The sequence below is a fragment of the Dromaius novaehollandiae genome, unplaced genomic scaffold (assembly GCF_036370855.1).
Source record: "Dromaius novaehollandiae isolate bDroNov1 unplaced genomic scaffold, bDroNov1.hap1 HAP1_SCAFFOLD_45, whole genome shotgun sequence".
NCBI lineage: Eukaryota > Metazoa > Chordata > Aves > Casuariiformes > Dromaiidae > Dromaius > Dromaius novaehollandiae.
The window spans coordinates 1,526,387-1,541,759 of NW_026991505.1; the positions used below are offsets into that span (position 1 = coordinate 1,526,387).

A 15,373-nucleotide genomic window follows, 5' to 3' on the forward strand; every position below is an offset into this window, starting at 1 on the left:
GCTGCCCTTCTCTCTTCATGAATGATTCCCAGTTTCTCTCAGGCTGGCTTATGCTTTTCTTTGCTTGTTTATTATATCTGTGAAAATCATTTCTGTACACAGATATTTGTATTTATCACACTTCTCCAGAGGCATGAACCTGGTCTGCCTGACCAGAGGCCTTCTGTGCCTGGGTCGGAGCTGGCTGCTGTGACAGCATCTCTGTACTAAAAAGGGATCTTCCCAGTGCAGCGCCTGAAGGCTGGGCTCGTCTTACACTAGGAAGGGAGGTTGGAGAGCAGCAGGAGTTGCTGGAGGAGCCCCAGCACCAGGACACTTGTGCTGGCCTGGGGAGTGGGGCTGGTTAGGAGGCAGCTGAGGTGGCAGCTGTCATCCTAGAGACAAGAGCAGGGGGGCAAGAGAGTGACTGGCTTCCATTTCCTAGTGCCATTGGAGGTCTTAGGGCTGGTGGGGAGGCTGACACCCACTCTCTGCCACCCCAGGAGCTGCTGTGCCCATTCGAGGGGCTCAGGCTTGGTGTCAAGTATGCAGATACCTGCAGCACCCTGTGGTGGACACTGCTGTGGGGTGATTCCCAGACTGTCCTGCTCTGCTGGGATGGGCTAGGGAGAGGCAATGGGAGGTGGGGAGAGCTGGGGAGGGGCCTGAAGTGGGCTGGAGAGTGCCTGGGGGTGGGAAATACCAGTCTTCAGATAACTTGTGTGAACAGGCAGGGTGGGTGAACACACCAGTGTGCTTGGGTTGCAGAGCCAGACTTCATGGCGAAGGAGCTGAGACATAAAAAGTGCACAAGAGTGTGGTCTGTGCCCTCTGCCTGCTTCCTCTGCAGACCTTGTGGGGCACAACCAGGAGACTTTCAGATGTGGCTGAAGAATGTCTAGTGGTCCTCCCTCTGACGCCAGTCTCCCACTGACATCTTCCCATCGAAGGCGGGCTTCCATAGGGCATCTGAGCCCCTGCGTCAGAGTTCAGTCCTAAGGAAAAGTGTCTTAGGAGCCATGTCATAGCTTGATGCTGCCTGGATACACCCAGTGCAATGCACTGTTGCCTTCTGCCATCCCCCATGCAGATGCATGCCACACCAGGGCATCATTTCCTCGGTGCACAAGAAGTCTAGGTTGGGCTCCATGACTCTCTACTTGCTGTCCTGAGACAATGATTCAGAAAAGGGCCATGGTCGGGATGGCTTTGCCACACTGTGATGGAGGCTGTGCTGTGCTGGAGTGTTTGGCAGTGCCCAAGGGCATGGGAGGGATTTGCTGGAAGTAGTTTGGGAAGTGGCTGTCATGATCACCCAAGAAAACCCAGTTTGTCCAGCTGTGCACATTGTTCCAAGGAGTGCAGAGGAGGGAAGACGTTTATGGTGGGTGGAGGGGTAGGGCTTGAGGTTTCAAAGTGCTGCTGAGTGCTTTAGTAGGTGATAAAAGAGACCTCATAATCAACAAAACAGGGCAGGAGGGGGCCCACTCCAAGTGTGTGCACACAAGGACACAAGGACAAGGCAGGGCAGGAGCAATCCGGGAGGTTTCTGGAGTGCAGTGATGATAACACTGTGACACGGGTGATCACGGAGTCAACGAGGGCAGGCACTTTGCTGGACCTGATACTCACTGACAAGGAAGAACTGGTTGGGGTTTTCAAGACTGGGGGCAGCCTTGGCTGCAGTGACCATGAGATGGTGGAGTTCAGGATCCTGAGAGGAGGGAGGAGGGCAAAAAGCAGGATCACAACCCTGGGCTTCAGGAGAGCAGACTTCAGCCTCTTCAGGGACCTGCTTGGAAGAATCCCATGAGATACAGTCCTGGAGAGAAGGGGGAGATCCAAGAGAGCTGGCTGATTTTCAAGGATCACCTCCTCCAAGCTCAAGAATGGTCCATCCTGATAATCAAGAAACAAAGCAAAGGTGTCAGGAGGCCTGCATGGATGAACATGGAACTCCTGACTGAACTCAAGCATGAAAAGGAAGCATACAAGAGGCAGAAACAGGGACAGTTGACCAGGCAGGAATATAGAATTGCTGTCCAAGCATGCAGGAAGCCAAAACCCACCTGGAGCTGACTCTGGTGGGGGACATGAAAGGCAACAAGAAGGGCTTTTGCAGGTATATCATCAGCAAAAAGAAGACTAGGGAATATGTGGTTGCAGCACAGAATAGGGCAGGGGACATGGTAACAAAGGACATGGAAAAGGCAAAGGTTTACAGTGCCTTCTTTGTCTCAGCCTTTCCTGATGAGATATGGCTTCAGGAATCTCAGGCCCCTGAGACCCATGGGAATATGAGAGGTGAAGATTTACCCTTGGTGGAGGAGGCTCAGATTAGGGAAGATTTGAACAAACTGGACATACACAACATCCACTGCACTCCCCTCCTCCACCCAGCCAGTCTTTCCATCACAGAGGGCTATCAGGTTGGTTAAGCATAATTTCCCCTTGGTGAGTGCAGGCTGACTACTCCTGATCACCTTCTTATCCTTCATATACTTGGAAATGGCTCCCAGGATGAGCTGCTGCACCACTTTCCCAGGGATTGAGGTGATGCTGACTGGCCTGCAGTTCCCTGGGTCCTCTCTCTTGCCCTTTTTGAACACTGGAGTGACATCTGCTTTCTTCCCGTCCTCAAGCACCTCTCCTGGTTGCCATGATCTGTCAAAGATAATTGAGAGTGGCCCAGCAATGATGTCTGCCAGCTTCCTCAGGACTTGTGGATGCATCCCATCAGTGCCCATGGACTTGTGTAAGTTGTTTGCTGAAGTGATCCCTAACCCAATCCTCCTCTACCAAGAGAAAATCTTCCTTTCTCCAGATTCGCCCGCCCCGCCCCGGACTCTAGGTCCTGGGATTCCTGGGGACCAGTCTTACCAGTAAAGACTGTTAGGCACAGAGGGCTAGATTCATGGCTCACTGTGGTGGCAGTGGACATGGTGAATGGGCTCCCACTCACCTGCCCGGGGCTGTCATACATGAGACAGGGCCAGTGGCAGACACCATCCTTCTGGCAGGGAATCTGGAGGCAGCTCGGAGAGCACATGGGATCTCCAGGGACACCACGTGCTGGGGGCGTGCAGTGGATGGAGCCTCTCGAAAGGAGAGAACATTTGATGTGTAGCTGGAAAAGGTAAAGACCTGTCCCCTTGCAGTGGTAAACTCCAGCTCTGATTGTTCATTCCAGGCCTGATGTCGGCATCTGTATCGAGGGGGAAGAGCCAGCCCTGAGCAGCCTCTCTCCTGGCCCAGACCCCCAAAGACCCTTGGAGGACAGCGGTGTGCTGACCCCTGTGTGGGGCACAGCCAGGGCTAGGCAGGGACTGGGCACTGGTGGGAGGCTGCCAAAGCAGGAGGGCTGCGGGGGGATGGGGCACATCATTGGGACTGTGCCAGGGGGATGTTTCCCCACCCCTGAAGGTACCCTGCCCTGTGAAGTGCCTGCAGGGCAGGTCTGTGGGATCACATGCAGGGCAGCAGGGCTGGGTGCAGGCTGGAGCCAGGACACTCCTCACTGCTCCATTGCCAAGAGGCAGCTGTGCTGCACAGAGCAGGAACCAGCTCTGCAGGCCCTGCAGGCCCTGGGAAGCTCATTCGGGTGAGCAGCGTTAAGGCAAGGGCTGGGAGCCAGCTGGCAGCTTGGGAGCCCATTGGGGAAGGCCTCCTGGCACTGGTATCACAGCCCAGCCCCACTCTGGCAGCCGGCAGAGCATGCCCTGGGGCTGTGCCACATCATGATGGCCCCTGGCACTCTAGGCCCAGCTCATCCCCTCTGTGGGAGACCTCCAACAGAGCCATTTCCCATCCCTGTCCCAGGCCTGGCCTCCTCGGGTTCCCTCCTGTCACTCACCCATGCCCTGGGGACAGCTGAGACCATTTCCCTCTTGAGAAGAGGCTCCACAGGCAGTATCCAGGGCAGAGCCCTCTCTGCCAGGTCCCAGACCCCAGAGCAGCACCTCCATTGCACTCAGGTATCTCCAGCCTCTCCCTCCCACGCTGCTGAGGCCCCCAAACTGCCCCTGGACCCAAGCAAGACAGGGCTCGCTAGTGATCCTAACTGGAAGACTATTGTACATCGAGGAGTTGGTGATCCACATAACGGGTAACCTGAGCAGGCACAGGCATGTGCCGTGCTGTGCTGCACCTTGCTGCACGTACAGCTTGGCCTTCAAGCCTGTGCTGTGCTGCACGTGTCCCTTGGCTGCAGGACAAACTTTCCAGGCGTATTGTAACACCTGCCTGTAGATAGCTCCCATTTGCTATTGGCAATTCCACCACCTGTGTGCCCTTGTCTTTATCTCAAGAGAAGGAGCAAGTTCTCATGCAAACCTCCTTTTGACACTATAAATGATGAATAGGATTGTTTTCTTCTGAGGAAATCCTGTAAGAGCCCTAAAGAGCAAGATGTTGGTGAACCTCTCCATGGATGGGATCTGCACCGTGTGCTGTGCCATGCCATGCCCTGATTGGAGGTCTGTCCAATGCTGCACAGCTTGGGGTTCTCAGCATCTAAGGGGATGTAATATTGTCTTTCCTCTTTTTTCCTTCTTGTGTTATCTCCAATAAATGGTATTTTAAGCAATACTTTATAGAGTCTGAGTGCCTTTCTTGCTGGGATCATAAGAAACACTACCCTGGTGCCTTGCACTGGTATGGAACAGGCTCTCCCTCCTGATCATTGCAACAGCTGCCAGGAGCCCAAGAGGCACCCTGGGATGGGAGGTGCAGGGTGAGCAGCGCCAGCCCCAGTGCTCCCCCAGCAGCCCCTCTGAAGCCAGAGCAGCCCCCAACAGTTGTGGTAGGGACTCGCTGTTGGTCACGGGGAGTCTAGGATGTGCCTGGAGCTGAAACCACAGGCACCGCTCTTTAGAGTGCCCATAGATGAAATGCAGAGTCCAGGTGCGCAAGGGCGGCAGCTCACCAGAGCATTCCCTTCTACTTCATAGTCTTTCAGGACTGCTTTCCAGTGAGTGATTCCCTACCTGGGGTTTGTGGGAGGAGCTGTTGGAGACCTCCTCACTTCCCCTCAGTCCTGTTCTGCTCTGTTGTCAGCCCACGGGCACTGCCACAGTCCCTCTGGGCTGGGTAAAGGTGAGTCTCCATGTGCCCTCCTCTGACCCCAGGTCGGAATAAGCAGTGCCTGTCTCTGCTCAGTCCAAAGCAGGTGCTCAGAGCAGGCCGGGGGAACAGAAGGAGAAGGTGCAATAGGCACAAGGGCACAAGCAGCAGCAAGGGACATTTCAGCTGGGTGTTAGGGAAAAAACTGTCAGCATCAGAGTGGAGCAGTAGTGGTGCAGGGGCCCAGAGATTTTCAGAACTTGTCTGGACAAAGTACTGACCAACACAATCTAACTGGGAAGTTAGCCATGCTCAGAGCAGAGGGTGTGGATATAGACCTCCAGATATCCCTCCTGACCCAGATCCTCTAGGATGGGGAAGAGGTCCCAGGGCATGGTAGCACACTCCCATGGGGATGAGACCTTTCTAGAAGTTTGCCACTGGTAGATGAGGAGCTCTCTGTCACTCTCTCGTCTCTGAGAGGTGGGACTCAACCACATGCTGGTCCCTGTGCCAACCCTCAGGGAGTGCCTTTCCTGAGGAGTGAAGGTGCCCTGAGGGCCATCCTCAGCTCTGATCAGCTGGGAGTGGTGAAGCCACAATGCTCAGTCTGCAACAGCAGCAAAGGGGCAGAGCAGCAAGAATGGGTACAGGGAGGGGAAACGGGAGAGATGTGGCTCTCAATCAAGAGGCAAGTACAGCAGCCAGTGGAAAAGCTCTTCCATTTCCCACCTGCATCATTTGGCTGTGCATTTGAGCCTTCCCCAGACACAGTCCCAAGAGCCACTAGCCAGCCCTGACCTTCTGGACCCTGGCATTCACAGTTCCCCATTACTACTGTGCTGCCACCATGGATGGTCTTGGGTGCAGACTTCTCCCAGATGTGGCTGCAGAATGTCACCAGCTGCTCCTGGAATTCAGGCTCAATCTCACTGTTATGAAGCTCTTGCAAGGGTGGCAGGTCCCTCTTGCTGGTTGGCTGGTCAAAACCAAAGCACTTCCAGTCTGGGCAGATCTGGTGGAGGCATTCCCAGGAATGGTTATAGAGATGGGTTTCCCGGCTGCTACCTGCGGAGGTAGGCCAGGGAGCAAGCTCACAGGGCTTGGGCTTTTGTTGCCTTATGCTGAAATGCAGCTGTCCAGAGCTGGACACATCCTGCCCTTCCTGAAGCACAGCACTGGGAACAGCACCATTCCCCTACCAGGCTTTAACTTCAGCACATTCTCCAGGTACGCGTCCTCAGAGATTTCCTCCCCATCCACCTTCAGGTGCAATGTGAAGTCCCGCACGGCCCAGACAAAGGTCAGGAAGAACTAGGAAACTTTATCTGAATCCTCCAGTTCATCTCCACTCTCCCGAGGTGTTGCTTTCACCTTTACATTCTCCATCAGTTTCATCACATAGCTGGGGAGCTGGCTAAGGAAACAGAGACGCTGGATCCTCATGCAGGGAGGGGCTAACCCTAACTCTAACCCCACCCTCCCCACCCATCAGCATTTGATGGGGAAAAGGGGAGATTCTGCAGGGACAGAGAGCAGCCTGGAGTCACCAGCAGGAGTAGGGCTCAAACCCTCAGCCCTGAGATCCGGAGCACAGGATCCCTGAGGAACCAGAGCCTGGTCACTGGGCATCACCAGCAGGCTCTGATCTCCCCATAAAAAGCAGCCGTTTGAGGAGCTGAGATGTGTGGACCCCTTAGCTACTGCTGAGGGAGATGGGGCATCCCCGGGGCTGCTGCCCCACTGAGGACACTGCAGCTGGTCCATGTCTTGCTGGTTGATGGTGCCCTTGCTGTTATAGACCAGAGTGCAGGACAGCAGTATGGCTAGCACGAAGATCCATGCGTCATTCTTGGTGTTTCCCTGGAACAAACAGCCTTGGCTCATACCAAGAAACTCTGTGCAAGGCCCCCTAAGAGTTAGCAAAGCCCCAAATCCCCAGGCCCTGAATGCCTAACCATGGGCCATGGCAGGGTCAGCTTTTTGGAGAGACCCCCACACATGACATCACCATGTCTTCCTGTAGCTGCCTTGTCTTCAGCTCTTAACTCTCCAAGTCCCACAGGCTTCTGATTATTAAAGGACTCCCTGAGCTCCCCATTCCTGGTCTGCTGAAGTTTACCAGCAAGTGCTGAGGAATTTGGCAGCTTGTCAACCTCACGAGCCTTCTCCTAGCTCCTCTGGCTGTCAGCACCACAGAGACAGCTCCAGTTCAAAAGCCTGGAGCTCCCTGCCACCCACTGGATCTCAAAAGGCCCACCAGCCTGATGGCTGCTGAGTAATCAAAGATCCAGAAAGAGAGGGAGAGTGGCTGTGAAGAGGCGGTGTCCCACAAACCGTCATGGGCCCAGCCACAGACTGGCTCCAGTCCCCTGCAGACAGCCAGCATCCCAGGCAGAATGAGGGCTCTGACAGGCAAAGGCAGAGGTGAAGGATGCCAGACAGGACTTCATCAGCCGGAAAACTTTATCCAGTCAGCTCTGCACTGGCCTCCTTCCCCACAGCCTCTGTCTCTTCCTGGCACACCAGTGCAGGCAAGGAGAACACCTTGAGTCCTGCCACATGCCTGGGCCCTTGAGAGCTTCCACAAAGTTCTCTGTAGGCACAAAAGGAAGCCTCTGCTTCTCCCACACCTTCTCCGCATCACCCCGCCCTTCAGTGTCCAGGAGCACCAGCGTGTGTCCAGGCTGACAGGGCTGAGGCACACGCCACAGCCAGATACCTTTGGTATGGGCCTGCATGGGGAAGGCCAGGGAGAAACCTGTGGAGGGGATGCAAGGGGCTCAGCAGTGTCAGCTACAGAGCAGGAAAATGGAGGCATCTTTGCCGCCCAGGGCCGGGACCTGTGTGGCTCCCCACCTCTCTCATCCATCCTCTCACAACCCAGCCTGTTCATGAGGTGGGACTTGCCAGCGCAGTACAGCCCTGTGATGGCCACCACCACCACCACGGGCTGTGCAAACTATGACAGCACCTGCAGGGTCTTCTGCTGCCCCACCAGCCCCTGCCTCTGTGTGCTCTCAATCAGGCACCTGGGCACTTCTATGGAGGTTTCAGATGCCATTGCTCATGGCAAACACAGCTTGCAGAGGGGACAGTGAAACAGGTATTTGAGGCCTTAAAAAAAATCACCACAGTTTGTTATCTCCATCTTTAGAAGTGAAAAGAAAAGAAGAAGCATTTTAAGATCTTCATGGACTATAAAGGGAGCAAAAGATATTAAGCCAGAGGCAGAGTCCAGCTGTGCAGTTGTAGCAGGTCAAAGGAAGCCATGATACTTATTCCATGTATTATCCTTGGGAATTACAAAACCATGTGTCAAACTCCTTGGCAAATTCCCCATTAAAACTGTTAGTCTTCCTGAGAATGATGTGCTATAACCTTGCATAATTCAAGAAATGGCTTTTGATTCTACAGCTTCCTCCTGCTTGTGAGAGCTGGCTGTACAAATAATCAGTAATCAGTTCAACTCCCCACAACATCATTAGTTTTCTGTGTGCCAGAAACGCTATGCCTTGATGTTTTCTGCACTGAAGTCCCATAAGGTTCAGAGGCTTGATCCCAAGAGGAGTTATCAGGGAAATGGAAATTTTGCTTTGTTGGAAAGAAATGTGATTGTTTCCGTGACAGGGAGGACTATATAAAGGTTTCCTGACACCACCGAACAGTCCGAATTAGTCCTCTTTGAAAGTGGTGTACTGTATGTGACCAACTATACTACTATAACACTTCAGCTTTGGAAAGATACCGTATATTCAGCTAGGATTTGGAATGAAGAAAACTTATTAGAAAACCCTTTTTTGAATTAAAAAAAAAAAAGACAAACAGGGTTTCAGAATGATCTTCACTTAAAAAGTAGGTAGCCAACTTCCCTTCCCTCCCTCCTTCTCTCCCTCCCTCCCTTCCTTCCTCCCTCCCTCCCATTTTCTTTGCTCGCTGTCCTAAAACACACCATTCCTTTCAGTGAGCTGGTACACAGGTGGCAGCTCCAGCATCAGTACTGGCCATCTAGGTTACAACAGTTTCTAGTGTTTGTTGAAACAGCTGGGGTGGAAAATCAAGGAATTCTTTTGTGTCCCTTTCCAGACTCAGTGTCTGATCTCTTCCATTCATGAGGCAGCATCAGCTGCTGCTGCACCTTATGGAAGAGGACTCTGGGGAATGGAAATAGCAGCTCAGGACAGAAGGATAGCAAGCTACTGCTGAGTTCTTCTCTCTTTCCCTGCAGGGATGGATAACCAGACAGAGGTGAGCAAGTTCATCCTGCTTGGCCTGTCCAGCCCTCAAGGGCTGCAGCAGTTCCTGTTCATGCTCTTCTCCCTGCTCTACCTGTCCAGCCTGCTGGGGAATGTGGCAATTGTGACTGTGGTGATATGTGAACCTCGGCTACGCATCCCCATGTACTATTTCCTCTGCAACCTCTCCTGCCTGGATATTTTCTACTCCACCGTTACCATCCCCAAGATGCTGGCTGGGTTCCTCTGGGGGCACCAGGGTATTTCTTACACTGGCTGCCTAAGCCAGCTCCACTTCTTCCACTTCCTGGGCAGCAGCGAAGCTTTGTTGCTGGCTGTCATGGCCTATGACCGCTTTGTGGCCATCTGCCACCCGCTGCGCTACACCCTGATCATGAGCCCACGGGCCTGCCTGCTGCTGGCTGCAGCCGCTTGGGCTACTGGCTTCCTTCATGCTCTGATGCACACAGTCATGACCTCCCGGCTCCATTTCTGTGGCCCCAACCACATCCACCACTTCTTCTGTGACATCAAGCCCCTGGTGAGACTAGCCTGCAATAGCAACCAGCTCAACCTGCGCCTTCTCAGCATCATCACAGGGAGTATTGCAATAGGCCCCTTTGTCTTCATACTCTTTTCTTACCTGTACATCTTTTCCTTCCTCCGACTGAAAGTCCAGTCGAGGGAGGGAAGGAGGAAATCCTCCACTTGCATCTCCCATCTCACAGTAGTGGCCTTATTCTATGTCCCTGCTGTTTTTAACTATGTGCCACCTTCCTCAGGGAGTTCACCCAGGCGGGACATGATAGCCACCCTTATGTATAATGTTGTCACCCCCGTCCTCAACCCTTTGATCTACACCCTGAGGAATGCGGAGGTGAAACGTGCCCTAAAGAGAAGACATTTCTCCAGACAGTTACTAGTGCAGAAAATATTCTGCCTTGCAGCTTGTGTAGGGTAGTAGGCAATGGACAATGCAATCAGAGGAGCTTTTGGCTCAAGAATGTCTTGTGCAGAAATCTGCTTTTCACTGCCAACAGCCTGGGTCCCTTCAGAAAAATCCTACTTACTGCATATGGCCCTATGTCTCCTCTCTTGGGCAATATCAGTGCATAAAGAGTGCATGTTGGTGGAACAGCCACTCCCATTCCTCCAAGTGGAGAAGAGAAGCGGCTCCAGAGAGTGATACTTCAATAAAAACACCTTTTTTAGAGTGATTTGCCCTCAAACGTCACTTGATTCTTTTTCTCTTCCTTTCTTTCTTTCGGCAGCTGAATCCCACCCCCAGTCAGAGCTGTCAAGAGAAGTCAGGACATGATTCATCTTAGCCTAAAGCCAATAGACAAGGAGGATTCCGTTGTTTTTGTGGGGTCCAGTTGGCCATGTGCAGACATGTATGTCATGCCACTTGAAATACTCTGTGTACCTCAGCTGGTGTCTCTCTGCTGCTCCAGAAAGGCACAGGTCCTGCGCCAGATCTACCAGCCCTGTATGGCTGTCAGCTATCTTAGGGCATCTGAGATGGTACCAGACACCTATGTTGGGCAACTGAATCCCACCCCCATTGCCTAGATTCATAGCGGTTAAAACTGCTGTTCAGGCACTTGTCTCACAGGGAGGAAGGTACATTTGGAACCCCAAACGTAGGTGTCCTAATCTCAGATTGAATCTCACCCTTAATCTCAAAATGAGTGGGAATGGTGGATTCCAGTTGAAGAAAGCTTCCAGAACTGATCCTTAGGGCTTAAAGGTAAGGTGAGCTTGGGTGACGGGGACTAAGACTAACAGCTGGAGAGATCTTTTGATTCTTACCTGTCCTACAGGATTTTTCCACATATTCATAAACTTCACCAACATGCCAGGTATGGTTCACACAATACCTACTTGCTCAACACATTCCATGTTGAGACTCCTACCATAAGCCTTAAAATGGCTTCTTCTAGTATTGTTGTTATTATCATTTTTAACAGTGTTATAGGATGATGATAATGATGATGATGGTAAATATTTCTATTAGGGCCTCAAGTAATCCCTCAATGCAAAATTTTCATGCCATGTGCTTGAAGGTGTCAAAAGAGATTTTTCCTTTCCTAAACAATGCTGCAGACCAGATACTGTCAGAGACAGTGTCCCAAGGGTCCTGACCTCCTGTTCAAAGTAGGACCACTCTTTGAGTCTGAGCTCTTGTAAGTGTTTTTAGGTCTTTAAGAGTTAATATCTGTTTCTAACTGGCCAAAGACAATGTGAGTGCTCCCTTGCAACCCACCATTCTGCATGCGTGCTGTATCCTTCAGCAGAGGCAATGACTTGAGCCAGATCACCTGTGAAATCCCCTTACTGTCTTGCTCCAGTTCATCCTTCTGTGAAAACAGGCTTCTTGGGTTTGTTTTTAGACATGGACTCTTTTATATGCATAATAATGCTCCATGTTAAGCTCGTCACTGTGGGTCTAAGACTACCTTCTATAGGAGGGTGGTGTGATTTATATTTTTGTGCCTTGCTGCTGCCTCCTTCCTTGTTTACACTACTATATGCACCTCTACCTATATATACCTCTACCTATACCTAGCCACTAACTTCATAGTAGCTCTTTGTTTGTTTGTTTGTTTTTTACTGTGCGGTGTCTGCATTGATTAATGCAGTCATCTACAACAGGAGCAAAATGAGATCCCATGTTTTCTTAGGAAGTCGATTGCAAGGGGTGGGGCAAGGTCAACAAGAAGCAGCTTCCAGTTTTCTCCCAGTTGCTACTCTTTTCTTATTGTTCAACCTTAGCCAGTGTCTGTTTTTCCTAAGAATGCATTTTATGGAGAAGCAGATTACACTGTGCCCAGAGCTGCACAGTAACTCCTCTGCATATCGTTTCTGTGGCTTGTTAACACTTGCAGAACATATGGGCCAAACACTGGACTAAACTGTGAGTTTATGTGTTGGAAGGCTAGTCACCACAAATACAAAGAACAGATGATCAGTGATGGCAGAGGAATGCCAGGAGCCTAATCAGTGCAAAGGAGCACCCGGATTTGGCTATTCCTAGGGCAGTGATTATGTCCCTGGGGCCTTGGAGGGGGTGTACGCTCCCAGATGAGGCCACTCGAGTGGCTCTGCTTGACAACCTTGTGGACTGGAGGGGTTATTGCCTAAAGGGGACTGGGGAGAAAGAAGCATGAGAGAAAAGAGTTTAAAATGGACTGGCCGAGTGCAAACAGGGCAGCACGTTTGTCTAGCCATGTGCAGCACCTGATCAACCCTAGCTAGCTAAGTGAGTGAAAAAACCATCAGAGTAGTGTCCCACCTCTTCTCCTCTCATGTCCTTTCAGAGAGGTCCATTCAGACCTCTTATGTCTCTTCTCAGCACCAGACCAGAGTCAATCTCAATAGGGTCTTCTTTCCCCACTGCTTGCACCAAGCCCATTCCCTTGGCTGTGGTTTCGCTGGATGGTAGATAGGGACAGGGAGAATCTTGTTGATCCATTCATGAGTGGCACTAATTGGGTGATGTGGCTATTTATTAAACACCTACGTACACCTTATGTAAACACCTAGCTAGGTCCCTTTTCCAGGTTAAAGTGATCCAGCCAACCTAGAGCTAGCTGGTGGTGATGACGTGATTGTGAGAAAGATTGCCCAGTCAAGTATTTGTCCATTTATTTGGGTAAGCTGGCCCTCTGACAATTTATCCTCTGAATATGTGATCAATGTCCAGGACTGAAGTTTCTCCTGCAACTCTGGTCTTGATAGTCCAACCCAAGGGTTGTTCCAAAGACTCCGATATTTCTCAGAGTTGCCAGGTTGTATCGTATTGAGATTTCAACCACACAGTGTCCACAGATGACAACTGTTGATCATATGCATATCATTGGCAGTTTTTATAAAGAAGCCATGACACTTCTCACCTTTCCTGGGAACCACCCCCTTGCTCCCCTCCAGGCACGTCCCTGCTCCCCAGAAAGCCCTTCCCCAGATGAGGGTGTCCACGCTGGCCTGGCCAGCTGTTCCAGGTCCCCCTCCCCTGTGCTCCCTGCAGGGCTCCGTGCAGGCACTGCTGCTCAGCAGAGAGCCAATGGTGGTGCCACAGGGCCATGAGGCGACTCCACTGTGCCCATTCTCGTGAGAGCAGGAAGCAGACCCAAGAGGATGGTTATCATGCCACTGGCAGTCCCCGCCTCCCATTTTATGTGGCTGTGGAGGGTGCTCAGAGGGCCCAGGCAGCATTTCCGAGGGCACAAGATATGTTATGGGGCTGCACTGGAGCCAGCCTATGGCATGCCAAAGAGAGTACAAGGATGGCTCTCCAGTCTCTCTTCCCTGAGCCTGCTGGGTCTCCATGGCCTCTCCTGGGATTGCGGAGCCCTCCTTTACCTATGCATTTCCTGATTTTGCTCTTTACCGCTCGGTGACTCCACCTTGGATGGTCTCTTGTGTTGTACGGCTCCACTCACTGCCCACCCCCACTGTATGATGTTCCCAAAAGCGCTCTGAGCTCCGCTGGCAGCTTATTGCCTCTCCAGGAAGATGGTCAGCCATCACCCACCCAAACAAATGTGTCACAGCCTCAGGAAGGTTACTCTGGGATCCTTAACCATCTCCACTGACACAGGGCCCCAAAAGTGAACCCTGAATCTAAACCTGGTTCCCTAACAGCTTACAATGGGACACTGAACACATCAACCTGAGCCCATGGAGAATGAAAGCAAAGCAACGAGCCCTTTTGGGATACCATTCCATGACCACTTTCATGACTCCAATTTTGGAAGAAGAGCCAAGTGCACAGGCACCGCACGGAGGAAATGGCTTTACATTGCGTAGATGCTATAAGGGAGGCCAGCTGTGTCTGAGAAAATGGAGCCTTCATGTCCTCACAGGTTGCATTCTTGCCTTGGACAGTCAAGCACCGAAAAGAGAGAGACCTCCTGGTAAAAAAAGAAGCACTGTTCCTCCCAACCACCTCCAGACCTCCTGGCATGCCCTGGATTTCCCGTGAGCTCCTCACAATGCCTGCCTCCTGCTCCTCACCAATCACATTGCTGCAGCACAAGTGACCTCCCGATCTACAGCGCAGCCCTCACACCTTCACCGCCACCTCCCTCTTGCCTGCCTCTGCCCTCTCCCCTCAGCTCCACACCCCTGCACTCCAACACCCCACCTGCCCTGCTCTTCTTCTGCCTCCCAGGCCCCCAACCCCTTCCAGCTGGGCTTACAAGAAGGCTGGGTGCTTAGGGGCTGCGCCAGAGCAAGTTTGGCCTTAGGCTTCAGGCATGCGTGCAGGCTTTGGGCTTTGTGCTGAGTGGGGTCAGGCAAAGCTTTTGGCTCCAGCCTCAGTGTTTGGCTTGGCCTTGCGGCTCAGCACACCTCCCCCCACCCCACTACCTGTTTACCCTCCTGGCATGCCCCTGACCTTCCCAGCAGCACCTCACAGTGCCAGATTCCTGCTCCTCACCAATCAGATTGCTGCACCACAAGTGACCTCGCAGCCAAGAACCCAGCCCTCACCCCTGCACTTGCAGCTCCCCCTCACCTGCCTCTGCTCTCAGCTCCAGGCGCTTGCACTCCAAGACCAAACACCAGCCCTGCCAGGCCTCTGCCTCTGCCTGCCAGGCCCCAAACGCCTTGGCGCTAGGCTTACAAGACGCCTGCAGGGTTAGGGGCTTTGCAGGAGCAGCATAGGGCTTAGGCTTCAGGCATCAGTGGGGAGGTTGCGCTTTGCAGCTGCTGGGCTTTGGGAAAGCTTTTGGGTGATGGCTGAGTGCTGGCCTTCGTGTTTCTGCTGAGGGTTTTGGGAATGGGCAAACTCTGTGGCCTGGGGTGTGTGTTTGTGTGTGGGTGAGACCTAGAGCGTGCTCTAGCACTTGAAGGCAAGCGATGAGGGCTAGGCCTTAGCTTCAGACACCGGGCAAGAGTGAGGGTAGGGGGTAAGGATTCAGGCTGCAGCACAGCCGTTTGGGTTTGGCCTTAGTGGCTAGAGGAGGGGAAGGAGGCAAGGCAGAAGGGTAGAGCTTCATCTTAGTGGTGAGGCCCCCTCGATTCCCCAAGGCCAAACCCAGAGGGCTACAGTGAAGCCTCCGTCTCTGCCCCCCTCCCCAAACTCGGACCCTGTG

At 52.5% G+C, this 15,373-nt stretch overlaps 1 protein-coding gene across 1 annotated transcript; it reads left to right on the forward strand.

The window, feature by feature from the left end:
• The first annotated feature begins 9,270 nt into the window (after positions 1 to 9,270).
• Positions 9,271 to 10,236, forward strand: LOC135327057 (olfactory receptor 12D1-like). Its single transcript, XM_064504673.1, has one exon. The coding sequence runs from the start codon at positions 9,271 to 9,273 to the stop codon at positions 10,234 to 10,236; it is 966 nt and encodes a 321-aa protein (XP_064360743.1).
• Positions 10,237 to 15,373: the final 5,137 nt, after the last annotated feature.

Coding starts and splice junctions, on each gene's coding strand:
- LOC135327057 (XM_064504673.1), top strand. CDS start 9,271: ATGGATAACCAGACAGAGGTGAGCAAGTTCATCCTGCTTGGCCTGTCC.